Consider the following 21,986-nt stretch of genomic DNA (forward strand, 5'->3'; position numbering starts at 1 on the left):
GCCCCCAAGTCCCTTCCCGGAGCCCCCGAGGCCCGCCCTGGCCGGTCCTTCCCCGCACAGCCCGTCCGCAGCCCCGCACCAGGTCCCCCGGACCCGCCGGCACCGGGACCCCGCGGGACCCGCGGCGACTGGCATGAGCTCGCAAGGGCTGCCGGGAGTTGTGGTCCTGCCTGCGAGCGGCGCAAGCCACGACGGGAGCTGTAGTTCGTCGCGAGGAATTCTGGGAGTGATAGTTCGGGCGTGGCCCGCCCCGCCGTCGCGCCGCGGGGGTCGGACTACATTTCCCAGCAGGCAGCGCCGAGGGGCCAGGGTCCGGGCCTGGGCGCCTCAGGGGTACGGGGGCCGCGGGACCGGGGCGGCGGCGGGACCGGGCCGGGCCGGAGGGGGGGCACCGGGCCTGGACGGGCTTGGGTGGTACCCTGGGCCAGGCCCTGGGCTGGGTCACGGGTGCTGGGCCTCGGCCCGATCCTGTGTGCAATACACGGTGGGCACTGGGTCCTGGCTGGGCCGGGGCCGCCAGGTCGGGCCGGGTATCGGGCAACTGTGGGTGCCGGAGCTGAACTGCCCTCGCCGGGGCCGCGGACGGGCCTAGCCCAGAGGTGGCATCCTGGGGACAGGGGCAGTGGGATGTCCCTGCCCTGGGGACAGAGGGGCAGGCATGTCCCTGCCGTGGGAAAAGGGGCATTGGGATGTCCCGAAAGAGGCGGTGGGATGTCCGTGCTCCTAGAGACAGGGGTGCAGAGAGGTCCCTGCCCTGGGGAAAGTGCCTGTGGAACGTCCCTGCTCCTGGGTGACATGGCCCTGTTCCCCAGCCAACACATTCACTTTGCAGGCGTTGCTGCCCAAGCCATGGACATCCCCATCACACCAGGGGAGCTGCTGTGTCTGGGCTCCAGCCTTGCCTTCTCTGGCCTTTTCTACTACATGTACAGGAAGAAAGCCAAAGTTGTGGCACGCATACAGGTAGCCCCATCCCTCAGATGTTCTCTCCTGCCCGCTCTCCCTTCCCCACTGCCCTACACCCTTTGATTTGGGTGCACTCACTGATGGCTGCAGCCTGCTGCATTCTCTGCCAGCATTATGACACTAAGGACTGAGCAGGCTACATCCTACCAGAGATCTCCACAGAGCCATGCTTGGCCCGCCCTCTGCCTGCACCTGCCTATGCTCACACTCAGTCCCTGCTCTTCCAGGAGGCCCCAAAGCTCCAGGTCGATGATGATTTACCAGCCCTGGTGTCTGCAACTGAGGGGAGATGCCTGCCCTATGTTGCCCTGGAAGGTAAGAACCCCCTGTGGCCCCACACCAGGGACAAGGGCAGGACTCTCCTTCATCTGTGATGCATCCCTTGTCCTTAGGCATAGTGCTACCAGCCCAGGCTGCACTGACCAGCCACTACCATGAGGGGCTGCAGGGCGTGATCCAGAAACTGCTGCTGAAGGAGCATCGGCTGATCTGGAACAGCTTGGCCCGGAGCTGGTGAGCAATGGGAAGGGACTGCAGGGGGGGGCTTGCACCAGACAGTCCAGACTCTGGGGCCGCTTGAGAAGCAGAAAATAACTTGGTTAAAGACTTTAGTCCCTATGCTTGGGAACATCCCCTAGGAGTTCCTTCATGTTGTGGCCAGCAGGACCAGGGAAGTGATAATCCACCTGTAGTCAACACTGATGAGGCCACACCTTGAGTCTTCTGTCCAGTTCTGGGCCCCTAAATTCAGGAAGGGCATTGAGGTACTGGAGTGAGTCCAGAGAAGGGCAACAGAGCTGCCGAAGAGTCTGGGGCACAGCTCTGATGAGGAGTGGCTGAGGGAGGCGGAGGTGTTTAGCCTGGAGAAAAGGAGGCTCTGGTGTGACATTATTTATTACTCTCTACAACTCCCTGAAAGGAGGTTGTAGCCATATGGGAGTCAGGCTCTTCTCCCAGGCAACTAGTAACAGGATGAGAGAAAATGTCCACAAGCTACACCAGGGGAGGCTTAGGTTAGACATTAGGAAGAATTTCTTCACAGAAGGGGTGATTACACATTGGAATAGGCTGCCCAGAAAGCAGGAGCAGGGGGCTCCACCGCCACAATGTGGTAGAGTCACCATCCCTAGAGGTGTTTAAGGAAAAACTGGATGTGGTACTTAGCGCCATGGTCTAGTTGACAAGGTGGTGTTCAGTCATAGATTGAACTCAATGATCTCAGAGGTCTTTTCCAACCTAATTGATTCTGTGGTTCTGTTGTCCACATCTCAACCCTGTTTGCTTGCAGGAGCGAGAGCGAACGGGTGCTCTCGGAGCAGATCTACACCGTGCCCTTCCTGCTGGCCTCGCCAGGCACCGAGGCGGTGACGCAGGTGAGCGTGGACAGCCCACTCCAGGCTGTCTGCCTGCCGCTGGAGATGGTGTACGAGCGCTTCCAGCAGCCAACCCATGGCTTCCGCGACCTGCTGGGCCAGTACCTGATCGGGGAGAAACCCAAGGGCATCCTGGAGACAGAGGAGATGCTGCGGGTGGGGGCCGGGCTGACAGGCATTGGGGAGCTGTCCCTGCACCCCGACGGCTCCCTGCACCTGCAGCCGCCGGCCTGGGGGGGGGAGTTTTTCCTGTGCCTTGGGGACTGGCAGACGGTGCTGTCGGAGCTGGAGTCAGCCAGTGGGCTCTGGAAGGGGGCAGCGGTGCTGTGTGCGGTGGCAGGGCTGGCCGTGCTCCTGCACGCCCTGTGCCGCGCCTACCGCCGCTCCCGCCCCAAGCAGCAGCAGGAGGACAAGGAGCTGGATGGGGAGGAGGCCGGGGACGGGGCGCCCGAGGACTCCTGCGTGATCTGCCTGGCACGGCCCCGCGAGTGCGTCCTCCTGGGCTGCGGCCACATCTGCTGCTGCTTCCGCTGCTTCCAGGCCTTGCCCACCCGCCTCTGCCCCATCTGCAGGGGGCCCATTGAACGTGTGGTGCCCCTCTATCAGGCCTGAGAGCACCTGGGCGTGCCCAGGGAAGGGCAGTGGGAACCAAGCCAAGCCTGCAGCCTGCAGAAATCTCAGCGGTCCCCTCGTGTGCAGTTGTGTGATTCCTGTTGGGAGGGAGGGGTCCTGGTGTGGCCCGTAATCTGCCTTAGGGAGGGCAGGGCAGGGGGAGTTACAGCTTCCTCATCCTCCCTTTATCTGCCAGAGGGACCCCCCTAAACATGAAGGCTTGAGGAAAACCTACACAACACCTGTCAGGAGCTGAAACCCCAGCCCCATGCTGGGGAATTCCTTTGGCTGCCAGCTGTTGGACCTGTGCCCCTTTCCCAGCTGTGACCCACTCAAAGCCATGCAGGACTTCTCCCTTATGTTTTTTTTACCAGCGTGTGGTTTTATTGGGAGGATGATGAGGGCAAGACCAGGGCTGGTGAGACACAGCAGAGACCCAAACCCCTCTGAGCCACTGCAGTGGCACACCTTGGTACCACTATTGTCCTACCACCCCAATCCATGTGCCTACAGCCACTGCCCAGACTGCACTGGGGACACCTAGGGGCTGGCAACGATGAGCCTCTTTGCCAGCTGCTCTACCACCCAGGGAGGGGGGCTATGTCCCTCTGCAGGGTTTCCACTCTCCTTCTGGAGTAGGAGAACAGCACTGGGGTGCCCCAGAGCCTGCCTTCATGTCCAGCCCTGCTGTACCCAGCTTTCCTGCCCACCTCCCGGACAGGACCAGGTGCAGGAACGGCTTGCAGTGGTATGTGGAGTGATAAAGCCAAGGAGCCAAGCTCGGCCTCTCCTTTTCCTTTGTGCCTCTGAGTCAGGGGCCTGGGTGGGCACTGGGGGGATGCACTGGGAGCCAAAGCTCTCACCTTGTATGGGTGGGCACTACCACCTCCCTGCCTACCCAGGGAGCTGGCCCAGGTGCACAGAGGAGCCCAGGTGCACCTCCTCAGGATGCAGCCCTGAATGGGGGGTGGCAGGACACACAAGACTGTTGCCAAGGTGATTGCAATCCTAGGGTCTCCATGGCAACCAATCCCCTGGACCGCTCCCCATCACTGCCTGGCTGCAGTTGCCCAGGCAACCCATGGGCTCTCCTGGCTCCTGTGGCTTTGGGGCATCCAGGGTTTGGGGGTGGGGGGCAATGCTGGATGGCCACTGTCAGCCAGGCAACAGTGTTGGGATTGGAGGGTAATGATGTACCCCCTCCCCAGGGCAGTGCCCCGCATTGCTGTCAGGCTGGGGGCTTGCTTGGGGCAAAGGTGCCTGCGTGGGTTTGCCCCCAGGGCTCACAGCCAGATGTGAAGCCCCAGAGTACCCAGTGAAACCTCCTGGGACCCATGTGCATTTTTGGAGTGGGCTGGTGCATGGGAATTCTCTTCCCCCACCTCCCACCCCCTGCTTTATCAGCCTGGCCTCTTCCCTGGGCTGCAGAGTGAGCAGTGGGGCCCAGCTCCCCCCCCTCCCTGCACCAGGCATCCCCCCCACAGCAGGAGGGATTTCGGGAAGGAGATAAATACCAGATGGGAGAGGGCTGGGTTGCCAGGAACACACTCCCCGCATGCCAAGAGCTGCTGGCACGAGTGGGCGCGTGGGGCGGGGAGTGCCCCTGCTCCCAGAGACTGCTCACCTCATTCCCTGGGGCCCAGCAGCCAGCTGGGGATGGGAAAGGTAGAGAGAGTCCTGTGCCCCCCTGCTTCCCTCTGCCCCCAGAGGTATCCAGAACAGGGAACACATCCCCTGTGCTGGCGATACACAGGGAGGTTACCTCCCCCCGTGCTAGGGCACAGCCCTGCCCTTTTCCCCCGGGGTCTCCACCACCCTCCGTAGGCCACCAGCCCGGCAGCGGCCCAGCTGCACACCCTGCTGTCAGCCCTGCCTGGCACGGCTCTGGGCGGCAGCATGACTCACTCGCTCAGCTCACAGCCAGCCAGAACCTCGCCGTGCCAAAGCCCCGGCACAGGGGCTGCCCAGCCGCGCTGCAGTGCCCACACCCCCAGATGAACCCGCTGTGTGCCCCCCAGGGGCAGGTTGGAGCAGGACAGCAGGAAGCGCACAGTGCCTGGGCTAAGCGCTGCCCAGCCTCCCTCCCCAGCACACAGCCCACATGAGAGACCCAGGCATCCCGACAGCTGCCCTCTTGCAGGATCCCCCTGGGCCCGTGCCCGTGGCCTCCACCCGTCGCCCCACCCCCAGGGCTGCCAGCCTGCTCCACCTGCCTCCCTGTCTGTTGTCATGGTGACCAGAGATGTGGTGACAGGCGAGGATGGAAGCTCACACCCCAGCAGGGCTGTTTGCCCAGTGGGGTTAGCTGCCCCCACCCTCCTGTTCTCCCCATCACCCCCAGGTCTGGGCAGGGGACTCTCCATGAAATCTCTGCCCTATGCAGCATGCTGAGAGTGCTCCATCTGCTCAGATGTTGAGATCACAGCTGTGCCTCAGGCAGCTCATGTGAGGGATGAGCGCAGCGCCATCCCCCTGCCCTGACACAATTGGAGCCCACTCAGGGTACCCTCTTCCCAACTCCAGGCTGTGCACCAAGACAGACAAACTCATCTCACTAGCAACCACCTCTTCTTCCTCCCTGGGAAGGGCACTGTCCCTCCAGGAAAGGCTTTTTGGCCTTGTCTTCCCACATCAGCAGCTGCAGGGAAAGCAGAAGATGAGGAACATGCCACCTTTGCACACTTGCCCCGGGCTCAGCCATGGGGCAGCTGCCAAGCAGGATGCCTGTCCCCCAACATCTCCTCACTACGGTGACAAAGGGTCACCACAACCGCTGTCCCACATGGTCATCCATCCCCATTGCCTGTACCCAGCTCCGGTGTGTGTCTCTGCTCCCCCAAAAGACCCAAACCATGGCAAAGGCAGCACACAAAGTGGCATTCTCACCTGGGCCTTGGCTACTGAGACCCAGTGGCAACAGCCAGGCATGGGCACATCCCAGCCTTACAAGTGACCTAGTCCCTCACACCAGGATGGGGGCTCAGGGAGAGCAGCAGTGCCAGCAGCAGGCACTTGGATAGGGCCCCCAGGCTGCAGCTGCACCACTGTGGAGCAGAAGTGCCATTTCACATTTCTTGGCAGGGCTCGAAGCAGCACAGATGGAGGTACCCGTGCCGGCCTCCTGGCATGGTTCGGCAGCCCCCAGCCCTGTGGCACCCACCGTGGGTGACAGCACTGACTGCCTCCCAGACCTGCAGCTAAGGAAGCCTAGCATCCTGTGGCTGATGCCTCCTACCTCCTCCAAGCTCCCTGACATCCAGTAACTGCCTGCCAGGCCACTGACTCCATCCCTGTCAGGCCTTGGGGACCACCAGGCACTCCCATCCAGTCCAACTCCAGCTGCCCTGGGGTCCCTGCAGACCCTGGGCATGACATGTCCCACCACAAGCCACTTGCACACACACAGGGTGATTTTCCACTGTAGAACCACTTGAAGCACCACTGACTGCAGGAAAACCCCTCACTTCCATCACAGAACCTGGAGTAGGCACCCCAATTCCCACCAAGAGCACAGGGCTCAGGGGCAGCATCCAGGTGTGGGGCTGGGGCACGGCAGGCACTGGTGAGCTCCAGATCATCGCCCAAGTGCAGGCAATGCAGCACAACCCAGACCCACTGAAGCCAGGATCTGGCCCCATGCCCTTTGCTCAGACCCATATCCACCCTGGGTGGCATGGCTGGCCCCCAGCCCTTGCATCACCCCCAAGGTGTCCCAGTTCAGGGGTTACTGCCCAGGTTTAAGGAGCCAGGGCAGGAAAAAACACCTGCTTCCCACTCCCACAGCCCCTTCTTCCTTCTGGAGTTGGCTTTGTGTCGGACAAAAGGCTGCAAAGGAAGCGAGAAAGGAGATTACGTGGCTGCTAAAAGGCGGATAACGAAGGTGGGATGAGAGCCAGGGGAAGGAGGGCACTCTGTCTGGTTCACTAGGGGGGATGCTATCTGCAACGGCAGGAGATGAGGGGCGTCCCTCATGCATCCCACTGTCCACCCACCCACATTCAGGTCCCTGGTACCTTCCCCCTCTGCCCAGGGATGCGTGACACAGCACTGCCCTGCCCCACCCACAGCCCAGCTGTGCTGGCACAAATCCAGCCCTCCTCCTGCCTGGGATGGGCAGAGGGTCCTTCCCACACCCCATAATCCCAGACAGCCCCACAGAGTATCCCCCACCCCATAGCCAAGCCAAGCAGTTCCCCTGGGTACAAGGCACTGTAACAGATACAGGTGTGGGATAAGTGGGGCCATTCCCAGGGTGACCCCTTTCCAGCCTCTCCTCAGCAGCCTGCCAGGCTGGAAACCCTCCTGGAGTGCTGCACTGGTGCCACTCACATCCCACACAGCCCATCTGCTCCTCTTCTCGCTCACCCCCAGCCCCGCGCGTGCCACGGCCTGACGGTCCCTGCCCACGGGCAGTAGCACGTGGGCTCAGCAATGGGAAAAGCAGGCCACATCTCAGCGTGGGCCTCTTGCCTATTTTCCCAGGCACTTTTCACAGAGAACAGAAGCCTTCACATGAAAAAGTTCAACCTGGTTCCCCAGCAAAGGCAGAAATAAAGGCATTTCTTCGCCAGGAGAGCGGGCACCGCTGCCCCGACCTGGCTCTGGTGGAGGACAGCAGGGACCAACATTCTGCAGAGCCAGACACAAAGGTAAAAACATGGCTGAGCCTTCCCAAAATAGAAGTACCTGCCCACTGTCATGGACCATTCCAGCTGATGCCCTTCTGGAGCACCTTTCAACAGAATCTCAGGCCATGGGGATGCTGGCACAGAGAGATGAACCACAGAACCATCTGTAAAACCCCCCTCACACCTCATGACATTCTCATAGGGCAGATCTGGAGCTGGCAAGTGCCATTTCCACACAGGGCTCTGGCTTAGCTGCAACTCAGGACCCCCACATAAGCCGCGGGGCCCAGACGTGAGGGAGCAACAGGAATAGTGCTGCTCCAAGGCAGGGTGGTTGTCTCCAACCAGCCACAGCTGCTGCTGTCATCATCATCCCCAGATCCAGGGGTCAGGGTTGTACCCAGGGCTCAGGAAAGGTGTAGTAGCCTCAGTCTGAGCTTAAATAGCACCTCAGCCCCAGGTGACCTGAATGGGGAGAATCCCAGGTGAGGCTGACCACAACCACCGATGCCAATTAGTAAAATCACTACCTTGGCAGTGAAAAATGCAGAAGGATAGAGTTAGGGTGGGTTTGGGGCAGAGGTGTGTAGAAGGGATGAGAACATGGCTCTGCTGGGATAATGGGGTCACTCCTTGCTGACCCATGGCAGGTCCCCACAGGGGATGGCCCTTCCCCTTGTCCACAGAGAGCTCACGGGGAAGGGCCAAGCCGTGTAACAAGGAGTGTTCTGGGGCACAGTCCCCACATGGCCACACTCACACACTCCTGCAGAATCACACCTGTGTGCCCCTGCCTTCCTGCATAAGCACGTAATGGGAAGATGTGTACAAATGTGTGCACACGCATGTGCAGAGACCCACACGTAGGGGGTTAAGGGGACTGGTAGGGGTTGGGGCAGGACTGGTGTGGTTCCAAAGAGGGACCCCAACACACGGAGCCTGCAGGAGAGGGTGCCTGGATGGTTGTAGGCCAAGAGACACAAGTAATGAGCTGGGGATAGCCTGGCTGGGGAGACCGGGGGTGGGATTCTGAGGGGTTGAGCCTTCTCGGCTGCAGAGAGCTGGTGAATTGGAGAAGAGTGTTAGGGGATCTTTTTGGCATCACCTTTATGCGCCAGCTGTGTCCGGTGGTCCTCAGCTGTCTGACCCGGGGGTACCCGGCCGTGCCAAGGGCTCCCCTCTCCACAGGAGCACCCCGTGGTTGAGGGCATGCCTGAGTCGGGTCGACCGCCTCAGCCGGGCTATGCCCGGGGGACCACCCTGCGCTGGGGCCGGGGCAGGGGCTGGGAAGGCGGGCTGGGAGGGTCCCCATCCCAACCGGGCGGGCATCGGGCACCGACCGAGGGGGTCCCTCGACTCTGTCCTGGCCGGGCCGGGCCGGGCCGCGGCGCTCCGGAGCCGCCCCCCGCCGGGGGGGTCCCCGCTCCCCCCGGATGCATGACTTCATCCTTCCGCCCGGGTTTCCTCCCCGCCGCCGCCGCCGCCACCGCAGACCGGCTCCCGGCTCGGCGCGGCGCGGCTCGGCCCGCTCGGCCCCGCCATGTCGCAGGTGCTTCCCTACGGCGAGGACAAGGTGGGCCGCTACGGCGCCGAGCCCGAGGCGGGGGAGCTGCCCTTCAGCTGCCGCCTGCAGGACACCAACGCCTTCTTCGCGGGCAACCAGGGCAAGCGGCCCCCCAAGCTGGGACAGATCGGCCGCGCCAAGAGAGGTACCGCCCGACCCCCACCTCTGCCCTCCCGACCCCCGCCTCAGCCCCACGGCATCCCCGGGACCCCCGGATCTGTCCTGCAGCATCCCCGGATTTGTCCTGGGACCCCCGGATTTGCCCTGCAGCATCCCTGGCATCCCCGGCGCTGCCTCCTGCCTCCCCGGCGCTCCCCCACGGTATCCCCGAGCCCCCCGGATCTGTCCTTTCATCCCTGGTGCTGACTCTTGCATCCCCGGCGCTGCCCTATGGCATCCCCGGGACCCCTGCATCTGCTCTGCAGCATCCCCGGCATTGCCTCCTGCATCCCCGACGCTGCCCCACGGCATCCCCGGATCTGCCCTTGGATCCCCGGCTCTGCCCTGGAATCCCCAGCTCTGCCCTGCAGCATCCCCGGCTCTGCCCCAGCACACCCGGCGCTGCTCCCCGGTACTGGCCCTTGCATCCCCAGCGCTGCCCCACAGCACCCCCAGGATCCGCGATTCTGCCCTTGCATCCCAAGCGTTCCCGGCACTGGGCAGTGCATCCCTGGCACCCCTCGACATCGTCCCACAACATCCCCAGGACCCCCGATTCTGCCCTGGTTCTTCCCCACGGCATCCCCAGTCTCTGCCCTGCAACATCTCCAGCACTGCCCCACGGCATCTCCGGTACCCCGATGCCAGCTGTTACATCCCCAGAACTGCCCCACAGCATCCCTGCAACTCCCAGCTCTGCCTTGCATCCCCAGCGCTATCTCCTGCCACCCCTGGCACTGCCCCACAGCATCCCCAACACTGCTTCCCCAGTATCCCCAGCACTGCCCCCCACATCCCCAGAATCTCCATCTCTGCCCTACATCAACTCTAGCACTGCCCCCCGGCAACCCTGAGACCCCCCAGCTCTGCGATTGATGGCCGGCACTGCCCCAAAACCACAGCCCCCCCCCCCCCCGCTCCAGACACCAGCACTGTCCCCCCCAGTGTTGCCCCCCCCCCATCTCGGTACTCCCCCCGGGATTACCCTGCAGCATCCCTGGGGCTGCTCCTGGGACTGTCCCCAATCATCCCTGGGGCTGCCCCCCAGTGCCCCGGGGACCCCCCGGAACTTCTCCTCAGTACCCCTGGGACTGCCTCCCTCTCATTCCCTATAAACAAGCCCCCGCTCTCCCCCCATCATCACCAGGAACAGCCCCCCTGGCCCCCTAAATCTCTCTCCCTCCACATTTCTGCCTGCCTGCCGCAGAGACCCCATCAACAGTCTCCAGTAATGCTGATCAACAAACACTCACCCCCACACCCCCCTGCTTTACTGTCCCCCCAGGACTCCATGAACCCGGGTCCTGCCCTCCCCACTTTACTGCCTGCTGCGGAGACCCCCATCAGTGTCTCCCTTGCTTCCATCAGGACCCAAATAAATGCCCCCCCTCCCCGTGCACCCTGATCTGTCACTGTTGATCCTCCCTGATGCTTTGTGGACCCTCAAGAATGGCCCTCACTTTTCCTGCAGCCCCCCATCTTGCCTGCTTGGGGGACCTCCATAGGCAAACACCCCTCCTTGAGCTGCAGAGGCAAGGTGGGGGGGGAAGAGCCCCCCCGCCCCAGCACAAATACACCCCAGCCCCGCAGAGGGGAGAGCCACTGCCTGCTCCACTGCCCCCCTTTGCGGTGGTGGAGGCTGGGTCTAGCAGTCCCCTCCAGGGATGGGGTGGGGGGGGGAATGGTTCTCCCTCCGTGGTCTGGATGCTCTCCCAGTGATGCTGGTGACCGGTGGGGGGTGTCTGGTCAATCTCCCCCCAGGGTGGTGATGAGGGGTTACGGACCGGTAGTGATGTTGGGGTAGGGGGATCTGTCCTCCACCCCCCAGGGTGATGGTGATGGGAGGCACCTGCCGAGCCCGTCATGTTGGAGTGTGTGTGTGTGTGTGTGTGTGTGTGTGTGTGTGTGTGTGCACGCGCGCTCGTGTAGCTGATGGTGATGCTGATGGGGGTCTGTCCGGCCTCCCATCGGTGATGCTGATGCGGGGGGAGGGGGTGCCCAGTGGGTGATGCTGAGAGGGGGCTCTCTGGAAGGTGGCAATGATGGGGGTGCTGTTCAGCCTCCCATAGCGATGGTGATGGTGGGGGTCCGTGCAGCCCGCCGTACTGGTGGGGGGCTGTCCGGCTCCCCCACCTGTGATGCCGGTGGTGGGGGTGGGTGTCCTGTGCAGCGGGTGATGCTGACGGGGGTCTGGCTGCCACCCCCGCCGAGCAGGCGGTGCCCCCCCCGCTGGGTCATTACCCATTCCAGTCCTGTTGCTCTCATCAGCGCCTGCCGCAGAGAGGAGGGGGGGGGTCCTTCCTGGTCTATTCCTGCCCCCCCACTTCCCTAACCACCCATCCAGAGGCAGCCGGCTGGCTGCAGGGAGGGATGCTGCCCCTAACCAAGCAGGGTGGGGGGAGGGTGATCCCCTCTCCTTCACCCTCATTGCACCCACCTGAACCCCCTTTGCCCCGCTCCCCAGCATCTGGGGGGCACACATGGAGCCGGGGGGGGGGGCAGAGGCTGACTCGTCCCCTCGCCCACGCGCCCCCCGCCTGTCCCCGCAGTGGTGATCGAGGATGACCGGATAGACGAGGTGCTCAAGGGCATGACGGAGAAGTCGCCGCCGGGGGTGTAAGCCGGGACCCGCCGCCAGGACCCGCCGGCCGAGCCCCGCTCCAGCCCGCCGCCCCGCATGCTGGCTGGACCGCCGATGAGGAGGGGGAGGCCATGCCCGCTGCCCCCCTCCCCGGCCCGGGGGGGGGCCCTGCAGCCACCACCACCCCCCCCCGAGCCATGCACTTTACCCCTCCGCCTCCCCCCGGGGCTGGGACAACCCGCCGAGCCCCCCACCCTGGGCGAGGACCCCCCTCCCCGGGGAAGGGGTCCAGCCCCCTGCTCCGCGGCACATCCCCCCCATCCTCCTTGGCGGAGGGTCCCCGAATCCCGGGGTGACCCGGCCCCACGAGCACGGGGGGAGCGCTGCTGTCCAGAGACATTTTTTGCTCCATCGTTTTTTGCATGAGCTTGGTGGCCCGGGCGGCCGGCCCGGGGGCCGAGGGTCAGCCCCACCACTCCGGCACGCTTCTTTTTAAACAGAAACTCCTCATATTTGTATTTTTATATCCGAATCTTTGTTAAAAACGATCTGCTGACGTTGAGATGTCGAAGTAACCGCATCAGGAAAACAAACAAAAACAAACGAAACAAACAACAAAAAAAGGTTCATATTTTTTTCCATAAGAAAAAAAAAGACAAAAAAAGAAGAAAAAACCGAGGGCAAGAAATAGATGGGGGGCCAGAGTGATGGAGGGAGCACGAGGAAAGCCAAAGGAGCAGGGAGGGGAGCAGGGCCCCCTAGCCTGACCCCCTGCCAGCAGCAGGAGCACCAGAGGGTTTGGCAGCACCACCAGCTGCTGCAGTCCCCTCCAGGCAGCACCGGGGCAGAGCCCACCGGGGCTGGCTGCAGGTGCCAGGGGGTCCCAGCACTGCCCCTTGCTTGAGGGTGGTGGGGCCTGGGGGGAAGTGGGGAGGGCAGGGACTGTCCTGAGTCGTTGTTTTTAATTTTGTACTTTAATTTAATTTTATTTTTTAAGAAGCTTCTCGGGGGGTTCTGATGTGCATGAGAAACTCATCATCTTTTTCAATAACCTACGAGTGGCATTTATGGAGACAACGACGCAAAAAAAACCAACCAAACCACACAACAAAAAAATACCAAACAAAAAAACTGAGAAAAAAAACTCAAAAAAAAAAAAAGAGAAAAAAAAAAGATACTTGTGTCATGATGTTCTACAAACGATCCATTGTAAATTTAAATGCCATTTTTCACTGTACTGGTGAACAAAATGCGATGAATAAAATACATTCATGTACTGAGTTGAGGCCGGCAGCTTCCTGCTCCTTTTTGTCCCTCCGTGTTGCCAGCTGTTTTTCGGGGCACCTGCGGGATGGGGTGCCATGGTGGGAGTGGTGGGGTGTTGACCCCAGAGCCCTTTGCTGTTTCCTGGTGTGGGGGAAGCCACCAGCTGAGGCACTTACACCTTTCTGCAGAAACAGCAGCCCAGCAGCTTGCACCTCTGTGGTCTGTCACCACTGCCCCGCCGAGGAGGGGTCCCCTCTCTGCCCCCCTCAGGGAGCGCTGGTAGCCAGGGAGGCCCTGGTGACACCCTGGTAGCACCTACACCTGCCACAGCAGCACCTGTGTGCAGCCAGCCCTGCCAGCACGCGGTGGCACGCCTGTCACCAGCCTTGGTACGTGCCTGTCACTGTGCTGCTGGCCCCAAGGCACTGGCAGATGTGGGCCAGGCGTGTGCAGCACACCGGGGTTGTCACCATAGCCAAAGAGTGGAGATGGAGGGGTACAGGGGCAGATGTGCCACCCTGCCTGCCCCGTGGTGCTCCCTGCCCCATGCTGGCACATCTCAGCCTGGACCCCCCACCACCTGGCTGGGGGTGACAAGGACACGGTGTCCTTGCATACCCCCATAGCCAAGGATGCTGGGGCAGGGGTCCTGGTGCACGATGGGGGGGGTGGGGGTGGAGCAGTGGGCACCCCCCATCCTGTCCCCTGCACCCAGTGCCAGCATCCTCAGTCTGCCCTTAGCCCAGCTGCCTGTGCCAAGGGGAAGAGATGGGGGGGGCAGGGAGCCACTCCCTGCAAGATGGATGGGTGGAATTAAACCCGATTTGGTTTCATTACCGGCCGCAAAGCCCGGAGTCCTGGCTGCTCTCCAGCTGGGCGAGGAAAGGCCAGGGAGGGAGCACAGCATCACCGGAGCATCCCATTGCCCCCCGGGAGGAGGCCAAGTATCCCCCCATTACTCACTCACTGGGCAGCTTTTGGGGGGGATACACTGCTTCCCCATCCCCTGCCCGTGAAGATGGAGCAGCTTAAGGCTTTGTTGGGTGGGGAGAGGTCGGGGAAGCCCCCCTGGGTCACAGTTGGATGGCAAGGAGGTAGTCCTCATCATCGTCCGGGGGGGCGGGGGGTGGCGGCGGGGCAGAGGGCGGGGGGGGCTGGTGCAGCCTGTGCCCCAAGGCCACATCACAGGGGTCCAGAGGCTGCCCCTTGCGCATGATGTAGAGGAAGTAGTGGAAGGCACCGGCGTCGCCGTCCCCGCAGGCAGTGTGGTGCAGGGACCAGCCAAAGGCCTCCTGGGCATAGTGGGGCTTGCGGAAGTGGGGCTGGGCGAAGGTGATGGAGAGGAAGCAGCCCCCTGGGCGCAGCACCCGGCTCACCTGCGGCAAGAGAACCCCCGGGATGGGGTGTGGGGACACAGTGAGGTTTACCCCTTTGGCTCCATTACCAGGGATCCCCAGTACCATCTGCTAAAGATCCCCCCTGAAAACTCTCCCATTGCACCCCAAAATCCACTATCTTAACTTTGATCCTCCAAGAGACACACCCCCAGTTCTGACCTTCCCCCAGATCACCCACAGCTTAGTGGTAATAAGGAACACACCGCAAAACTCTTCACCCCCACCCACAGAAGACATCACCGAAACCCAACCCTGTCATGGGGAAAAGCTTTGCCCTCCTGGGCACAGGGGCCCCTCAGCACAGCATGGGATGCCCATCCCACCCACCCCTCTCTGTGGCACCCAGTACCACCCCCTGCCAATACCCAGAATCTAAGGGGGGAGGGCAAGGGGTGTTTGATGGGAAAGGATTCAACCCTTTTAATCACCATTTTCTCCCTGCTGGAATTAAGCCCCGCTAACAGGATGGAAAAGAACATCAATTTTCTTGCTTGGCTTTATCCAATGTCAAAAGGCTTTTACGGCCAGCGCCTGCGTGCTCTGCATGCAAAGGCACTGCCCAAGGCGGGCAGGTGGCCAGGTCCCCCCCCCGGCCACCCTGCCCCAGGCGGGGACACCCCCAGGCCCCCCCGGCAAGGGCAGAGAGTCACCGCTGCAGGGGAGAGGGCTGGGGGCCAAGTGGGGGGTTTCCCAAGCTCTAGTTTAATCCTGCTGGGAAGCTCCACAGCTCAGCACTGGCTGGGGCCAGGAACAGAGGGGACAGGCAGCCTGTGTGTCCTCCCCTGCTGCATTAGTGGATTTTGTACTAAACCTTAGTGGTTTTGACCAGGAAAAGGGGAAGGCAGGTCCCTGCATCCCTCCCCGGGCACCCAGCTCAGCATCCCTCCTGGGAAGTGCCTGAAAATCTGCCCTGGGAAGACCCCAGAGCTTCCCAACCGATAAGCAGGGAGGGGGGTCCCCGGGGCTGGGAGTAGACAGGGATCTCCGGCTGGAGCCGAGCAAGGCATCCCGCATGTCCGCATCCCATCCCTCGTTAATAGAGCAATAACGGCCGTTGCTTAGAGACGGGAACAGGAAACCTTTCCATCCGCCAGCCAGAGCCTGGGGGTGGGAAAGGGGGCTGCGGGGGCTGCTCCCCGCTCTGGCGCCTGCCACACCTGCTGCCCCCGGATTGCCGGGATGGGGTGCCCCTGGGGACTCCCCACAGGCAGGGTGGATTTTTGGGTTCTTATGTCCCCTCCCCAGGGAGAGCAAGAGCAAGACAGACACTGTGAACCTCCCACAAGAAACGGGATCGGGGTGGGAGGGGAGATGCCCTGGCCAGACCCCTCTGAAGGGACCTCCAAAGCAGCAAGCAAGTGGGAACACCCAGCGAATCCCCCTGGGGATGAGGACAGCAGGGACCGGCCGCGGGTGGAGGCTGGTACCCAGCAACGCTGGGGGAGGGCAGGGATTGAGCAGGGGATTAAAAAGGGAAAAAAAAAAGGGAAAATTAAATCCCTGCCATTTGGCAAAATGACAAGGACAGGCAGCAGAGCTGGCAGGGAGTGCAAGGCACGGATGATGAGCACAGCCCTGTTGCCCTGCTGGGGGTCCCACTCCCTCCCAGGCTCAGTGGGGCAAGAGAGGATGAGGGGGTGTCAACAGCCATGAGCACCCTCCCAGCACCCCATGTCTGCACCCCAGGGTGCCAGGCAGGCACAGCAATTAATTATCCTGGCAGTTCTTCCCGCAGGGGAGGGGAGGTTGTCAGGACCTGCACCCCCGCGCCAGGGCAGGTTCAATCCGGTCCCTGTCTCCACCACCGCCAATTAACGGGGGCCCCGAGGCATCGCCTGTCCCCGTGGCAACGCCATGGCCCTGTCGATGCTGACTGGAGTTGCCATGGCAACCCCAGACCAGATGATGGGGACCCCGGCTAAGGAGATCGAAGCTGGGGCGGGGTGAGAGCTTGTCACAGCCTCACAGTCGTCACCTTGCCCTGGGCAGGCAGGGCCACCTCGGCATGTCCCCCCAGGTCCCCTGCTGCCACCCACACTTGGATGGGGCTCATTTTTCCTGCCAACTCTTCATACTTAGGGTGCAAATAAAGACAGGGGCTATCCAGTCCCTCAGCAGGACCCAGGGACACAACCTGCTCCATCCACCTCCCTGCAGAGGAGGTGCTGGGGGATGAGAGTGGGGGTCTCCCACTGGAAGCCCCCCAGGTGTCCCCCTGCAGCACAGCTGAGGGGGCAGCACCAACTGGCAGGGCAGAACCACTGGCTGGGGCACCCACAGGGAAGTAGGGATGTGAGCAGGCACTCCCCCACCTCAAAGAGGTGTGGGGGTCCACCCTCTGCCCCTCTGCTCAGCTCCCCCCACCCCGTACCTCCTCCAGCACCCGGCGCATCGAGGCAGCTGCCTGGGGCGAGACATCCCAGGGGTCGGTTTCCTCCACCATGAGCACGTCGAGAGTGCCCTTCTCCAGCACCACGTCAAAGGAGGCATCTGGGAAGGCGAGGGCACGGATGTCCATGACGGCCCAGCGCAGGCCGGGGCAGCAGCGGGCACAGCGGGCGCGCATGGCGGCGATGCAGGCGGGGGAGAAGTCGATGCTGGTGACGTCGGTGTAGCCCAGCTTGTGCAGGTCATGGCTCAGGGCGCTGTTGCCACAGCCTGTGTGGGGCATAGCTCACCACAGGGCTCAGGATGCCCATGGTAGGGGGGGGCTGGCACCCCAACTCTATTCCTCTGGACCCAGGGAAGGGTGTGGGTGGGCTGGGGCTGCTGGAGAGGGGCAGGTCATCGCTTTGATGCCAGTTAGTGAGTGCTGGGATATTTATTAATTACCCTCGTTCCTTAAGATGGGTGCTTTGGGCTCCTGTCCCGGGGCAACCTCACACACTGGATCTCCACACCTCGCGGTGGGATACATGAAGAGGCTGGAGGCAGGGAGGGGGCAGGGGGCATCCCCAGTCCTCTTCCCAGCAGTGCTATAGGGCAGGAGTCGGCTGTGTCCTCTAAGAAACTGCCGAGAAATTCCAGTGGGAAAGTAGGGGAGTGTGCAGCTTCGGAGGGGGGGTTAACCGGGACGGACGGACAGAGGGATGGAAGAACTGCTGTCTCAGGGAACAGCACCCTGTCCAGCAGAACACTGGGAGATGCCCCCTCCCATACCCTCCTCTCAGAGCCGCTCCGCCGAGGATCGGCCGCTCCACGGGGTGACCAGGGGGATCCCGGGGGGGGCGCGGATTTGGGAGCTATTAAGCACAGCTGGCAGCGGCTGATCCGCTAACAGGATCGGTGATTACACCCGCCTAATCCCGTCGGCCCGGCGCCGGATCAGCCCGCAGGTGGGATTACGGTGCGGTTATACCCGCCCTGCCGCCCGCCCGCACCTCCGGCCCCGCCGGGCCGGGCCGGACGCAGCTCCCGCTACCGGCTCGGTGACGCACCGCCCCCTGGCGGCCAGCACCAGCGCATCGACCGGCGGGACCCCGCGCTCTGCCCGCCCTCCACCGGGCACGCCGGGCATGGGGCACGTACCGAGCACGAGGATACGGTCACCGGGGCGCAGCTCGGGCTCCAGCTGCGGGAGGAAACGGGAGAGCCCCCCCAGCCACTCGCGGGTCTCGGCGCCCTCCCGCTGGTACAGCGCGTCCCAGAAGCGGCGCCGGCCGTACCGGGGGTTGGCGGCGGGCGCGCGCCGCCGCCGGTCCATGCCCGGGAGCGGGGCGGGAGCACCGGGCGCCACGTGCCGCCCGCGCCCCCACGTGCGGCTTCCGGTCCGCGCCGGGTGCACCGCGCTGAGCTCTCCGGGCGGAAACACGGAGCGGCATGGCGGCGGGTCGGGGGGCGGCGGCGCTGCGGCGGGCATGGAGGGAGCGGCGGGCGGCGCTGCTGGAGCCCCGCTACACCCCGCTGGTGGCCGCCTGCCTCTGCCTGGCCGAGGGCGGTGTCAACCTCTGGGTCATCCGCAGGGTGCCCTGTGAGTGCCGCGGCCCGGCCCAGCCCGGCGCGGCGGGGCCGGTCCGGGACAGCGCAGGGCGGTGCGGGGACAGTGACAGTGACAGCTCGGCCCCGCGGGGGCGGCGAGGAGGGGCTGGCCCTGGGGCAGCGCGGGGGGCGGGGATCCCGCGGGCGGGGGGACAGGGCCGCTCCGGCCCCGGCGGGGGACAGCATCCCCCGGCAGGGGGGCGGGAGCGGGCTGGGGCTCCTGGGTGGGACGGGGGGGATGCAGAGGTGGATTGCGGGTCCTGGACGGTGCTGGGGTGGCCACAGGGGCAGGATGAAGGGCCTGTATGGGGCCGGGGGCTTTAGAAGGGATGGGAGGGGGATGGAGGGATGGGATGGGCATCCTGGAGGGGTCAGAGAGGGAGACAAGGATGGGATGGGTGTCCTGGAGGGGACAGAGGAGGATGCAGGGTTGGGTTGGGCGTCCTGGATGGGCCCAGCAACACACACAGGGGTAGGCTGGGGGCTCTGGATGGGATGGGAGGGATGCAGGGTTGGGCTGGGAGTCCAGCAACACACACAGGGGTCAGCTTGCGGCCCTGGATGGGGCTGGGGCCAGGGGGGCAGAACCTGGGCTGACAGCATGGCATGGAGGCACAGGGCCAGGCTGGCAGGTCGGGAGGTAGGTGAGCCCCCACACCCCCTGCAGTGCTCCTTGGCCCCCTTTGCCCCACCTGAACCCCCCCCATCTCCACAGACACTGAGATCGACTGGAAGGCCTACATGCAGGAGGTGGAGGGTTTCGCCAACGGGACCCTGGACTACACTCAGCTGAAGGGTGACACAGGGCCGCTGGTGTGAGTGACAGGGACACCCAGCTCCCCATGACTGGTGGCTCCCGGGAGGGGCTGCAGGGCCCGGCCCCTCACTCCTGTCTCCCCACAGTTACCCCGCCGGCTTCGTTTACATCTTCCTGGGCCTGTACCATGCTACGGGCCGTGGCTCCAACATCCGCCTGGCACAGTATCTCTTCGCTGCCCTCTACCTGCTCAACCTCCTCCTTGTCTTCCGCATCTACTGCCGAACCAACAAGGTACCCTGGGGCCAGCGCCTGTGCTGGCCGCCTCAGAGCCTGCCCTGCACTGCTGAGTCCTCACCCCAGCAACACGGACTCAGGTCCGTCTCAGGTTTGGAGGGGCTCAGCCATAGGGGCTTGGTGACAGGCTGCTGACCCTTGTGTGTCTCTGCCCTCTGCAAGGTACCCCCATACGTTTTCTTCTTCATGTGCTGTGCCTCGTACCGCATCCACTCCATCTTTGTGCTGCGGCTCTTCAATGACCCCGTGGCCATGGCCATCCTCTTCCTCGCCATCAACCTCTTCCTGGAGGAGCACTGGTCCTGGGGCTGCCTCCTCTTCAGGTGAGGGGCTGGGGGCTGCTCTCCGCGGCATGCTGGGAGCCTGAGCCAGCTGGGCCCTGGGGAGGAGGCTGAGCTGGGCTCAGGGGCTGCCTGGGCTCCCACGTGGGGTCTGCAGTGGTAACACAGCTTCCCACTCAGCCTGGCTGTGTCTGTGAAGATGAACATCCTGCTCTTCGCACCTGGACTCCTCTTCCTCCTCCTGCAGCGCTTCGGTCTCCTGGGCTGTATCCCCAAGCTCTGCATCTGTGCCCTGCTCCAGGTGGGTCCCTGCTTGTGGTAGCTGCAGGAGCAAGGAAAAGTGGGCTGCCTGCCTGTGTCACAGCATCCTGCCGGGCTGGAGAGCCATGGTTGGGTACAGTGGCATCAGCAGCTGTGCTGGCCCCACACAGCAAACTGGGGGTTGATAAATAATCTAATTCACGGGGCTTTCATCTTTGGCTGAGTGTCCTTGTCGCCCCACATGGCACTGAGGAGGTGACAGGATGACAGACCTGGCATACGGCTGCTGCCATGGTGCTGGTGTGTCCCTGGCAGGTGGTTCTGGGGCTGCCCTTCCTCCTGGTGAACCCTATAGGGTACCTGACCCGCTCCTTCGACCTGGGCCGCCAGTTTCAGTTCAAATGGACGGTGAACTGGCGCTTCCTCCCAGAAGAGGTTTTCCAGAATCGGGCTTTCCATGCCACACTGCTCCTGGCTCACCTGGCTGGCCTGGGGCTCTTTGCACTGCACCGGTGGCACAGGTGAGACCTGGGGTTCCCTTGGGTGCTGGTCCCTGCCAGCTCCCATAATACAGGATACAGATCCATGACTCGTCTGCCCCCACAATGCTCCAGTCCTGGAGTTGCAGGCGGGAATGGGGAGGTGTTACTGTTCTGTTTTGGGGACCATGCTGCCCAGGCATCGTGGCTTACAGGGGAGGGTTGGGGTGGAAGAGACTTTCAGCAGCTGAGACTGATGTTTGTGCTTCTCCCTCAGTTCCAAAGAGAGCATCTTGACTTTGCTGAAGGATCCTGCCAAAAGAAAACCCCCATCCCCTCCCTTGACGGTCAATGATATCCTTTGGCAGGGTGGGCAGCAAGGGCAGGGAGAAGGCAGGGAAGACCTTGGTCATGCTTCAGGTCCTGCAGTGCTGCCAGGACCAACCTGTCCTGGGGGAAAGAGCTGTGCTGGATGGCTGGGGAGCTGTTGTGGGATCACACATCCAACCTCCCGTGTTTACCTCCTTAATGCCTGTGCACAGATTGTCTTCATCCTCTTCTCCTCCAACTTCATGGGTATCTGCTGCAGCCGCTCCCTGCACTACCAGTTTTACGTCTGGTATTTCCACACACTGCCCTACTTACTCTGGTGCACCCCAACCACCAAGCTCGCCCACATGCCCAAGTATGTGCTACCAGGGAGGGGGAGCACCCAGCTGCTGGGGGTCTGGGAGCAAGGGGGGCTCATATGTGTCCCCCATGCAGACCCCCAGCTTTTTCCACTGCAGGGTGCTGCTCCTGGGTGTGATCGAGCTCTGCTGGAACACCTACCCCTCCACAGTCTGCAGCTCCCTCTCCCTCCACATCTGCCATGGACTCATCCTGCTCCAGCTCTGGTATGGCACGGCCCCCACGCTGGTGTCACACACCCCCACACCAAGCAGGAAACGCACAGCCACGTCCAAGAAAGCCCAGTGAGAGTGTGGAAGGCCAGAGGGTGGGAACTGGCCTCTGGGACTGCCAATTCTGCCTGCACTTTCCCCACCCAGCTCCCAGGCTGCCCACAGCCCTCCCAGGAGAGCCACAAGCCCTTGAACTGTGCAAATGGGGGTGGTGTGGGGACCCCCAAAAGGCAGGACTTCCACAATAAAGGGGGCTTTTATGTGCCCTTCCCCAGCGTCCTTGTGCTGTGATGGTGTCAGAACACTTGGGGGAAGGCAGAACAGCTGCTGGGGCCATGGGCACTCCCTTCGCAGCCCAGGGAGAGGGGTGCCCAGGGCAGGCAAGCAGCCTCTAGGGTGGGGTTAAAACAGAGGATCTGCAGAATAGCTTTGCCTCAAGGTTTGAATTGGCTTGATGGAGCCCAGGGATCCCTCCAGGACAACTT

General features: G+C 62.8%; 4 protein-coding genes across 6 annotated transcripts; 3 read left to right on the top strand and 1 right to left on the bottom strand.

The window, feature by feature from the left end:
* The first annotated feature begins 249 nt into the window (after positions 1-249).
* On the top strand, positions 250-3,725 carry LOC116791577 (mitochondrial ubiquitin ligase activator of nfkb 1-A-like). Of its 2 annotated transcripts, none has more exons than XM_032697737.1 (5): positions 250-333; positions 833-963; positions 1,194-1,281; positions 1,359-1,479; positions 2,255-3,725. In XM_032697737.1, the coding sequence occupies exons 2-5, from the start codon at positions 850-852 to the stop codon at positions 2,949-2,951; spliced, it is 1,020 nt and encodes a 339-aa protein (XP_032553628.1). In that variant the 5' UTR covers positions 250-333; positions 833-849; the 3' UTR covers positions 2,952-3,725. The 2 variants fall into 2 exon arrangements, with proteins under 2 accessions (XP_032553628.1, XP_032553629.1); XM_032697738.1 differs by lacking the exon at positions 250-333 and adding an exon at positions 362-484.
* Positions 3,726-9,071: 5,346 nt separating this feature from the next.
* On the top strand, positions 9,072-13,164 carry CAMK2N2 (calcium/calmodulin dependent protein kinase II inhibitor 2). Its single transcript, XM_032698173.1, has 2 exons — positions 9,072-9,288; positions 11,852-13,164. The coding sequence occupies exons 1-2, from the start codon at positions 9,120-9,122 to the stop codon at positions 11,920-11,922; spliced, it is 240 nt and encodes a 79-aa protein (XP_032554064.1). The 5' UTR covers positions 9,072-9,119; the 3' UTR covers positions 11,923-13,164.
* Positions 12,504-18,258, bottom strand: EEF1AKMT4 (EEF1A lysine methyltransferase 4). Its single transcript, XM_032698172.1, has 3 exons — positions 18,075-18,258; positions 16,918-17,204; positions 12,504-14,525 (listed from the first exon to the last, which is right to left on the bottom strand). The coding sequence occupies exons 1-3, from the start codon at positions 18,247-18,249 to the stop codon at positions 14,223-14,225; spliced, it is 765 nt and encodes a 254-aa protein (XP_032554063.1). The 5' UTR covers positions 18,250-18,258; the 3' UTR covers positions 12,504-14,222.
* Positions 18,259-18,350: 92 nt separating this feature from the next.
* Positions 18,351-21,776, top strand: ALG3 (ALG3 alpha-1,3- mannosyltransferase). 2 transcript variants are annotated; one of them, XM_032698174.1, is made up of 9 exons: positions 18,351-18,516; positions 19,240-19,339; positions 19,428-19,575; positions 19,741-19,901; positions 20,040-20,160; positions 20,436-20,641; positions 20,877-20,953; positions 21,140-21,284; positions 21,388-21,776. In XM_032698174.1, exons 1-9 carry the CDS (start codon positions 18,366-18,368, stop codon positions 21,575-21,577), a joined length of 1,299 nt encoding a protein of 432 aa, XP_032554065.1. In that variant the 5' UTR covers positions 18,351-18,365; the 3' UTR covers positions 21,578-21,776. The 2 variants fall into 2 exon arrangements, with proteins under 2 accessions (XP_032554065.1, XP_032554066.1); XM_032698175.1 differs by lacking the exon at positions 18,351-18,516 and adding an exon at positions 19,048-19,164.
* Positions 21,777-21,986: the final 210 nt, after the last annotated feature.

Source organism: Chiroxiphia lanceolata, chromosome 10 (genome assembly GCF_009829145.1).
Source record: "Chiroxiphia lanceolata isolate bChiLan1 chromosome 10, bChiLan1.pri, whole genome shotgun sequence".
Lineage (NCBI taxonomy): Eukaryota > Metazoa > Chordata > Aves > Passeriformes > Pipridae > Chiroxiphia > Chiroxiphia lanceolata.

Coding starts and splice junctions, on each gene's coding strand:
- LOC116791577 (XM_032697737.1), top strand. CDS start 850: ATGGACATCCCCATCACACCAGGGGAGCTGCTGTGTCTGGGCTCCAGC. Junction 1,282..1,358: donor GCCCTATGTTGCCCTGGAAG/GTAAGAACCCCC, acceptor CCTTGTCCTTAG/GCATAGTGCTACCAGCCCAG. Junction 1,480..2,254: donor AACAGCTTGGCCCGGAGCTG/GTGAGCAATGGG, acceptor GTTTGCTTGCAG/GAGCGAGAGCGAACGGGTGC.
- CAMK2N2 (XM_032698173.1), top strand. CDS start 9,120: ATGTCGCAGGTGCTTCCCTACGGCGAGGACAAGGTGGGCCGCTACGGC. Junction 9,289..11,851: donor GATCGGCCGCGCCAAGAGAG/GTACCGCCCGAC, acceptor CTGTCCCCGCAG/TGGTGATCGAGGATGACCGG.
- EEF1AKMT4 (XM_032698172.1), bottom strand. CDS start 18,249: ATGGACCGGCGGCGGCGCGCGCCCGCCGCCAACCCCCGGTACGGCCGG. Junction 17,205..18,074: donor TGACCGTATCCTCGTGCTCG/GTACGTGCCCCA, acceptor TGCCCCACACAG/GCTGTGGCAACAGCGCCCTG. Junction 14,526..16,917: donor TGCGCCGGGTGCTGGAGGAG/GTACGGGGTGGG, acceptor CTCTTGCCGCAG/GTGAGCCGGGTGCTGCGCCC.
- ALG3 (XM_032698174.1), top strand. CDS start 18,366: ATGGCGGCGGGTCGGGGGGCGGCGGCGCTGCGGCGGGCATGGAGGGAG. Junction 19,902..20,039: donor TGGGGCTGCCTCCTCTTCAG/GTGAGGGGCTGG, acceptor CTTCCCACTCAG/CCTGGCTGTGTCTGTGAAGA. Junction 21,285..21,387: donor AAGCTCGCCCACATGCCCAA/GTATGTGCTACC, acceptor TTTCCACTGCAG/GGTGCTGCTCCTGGGTGTGA.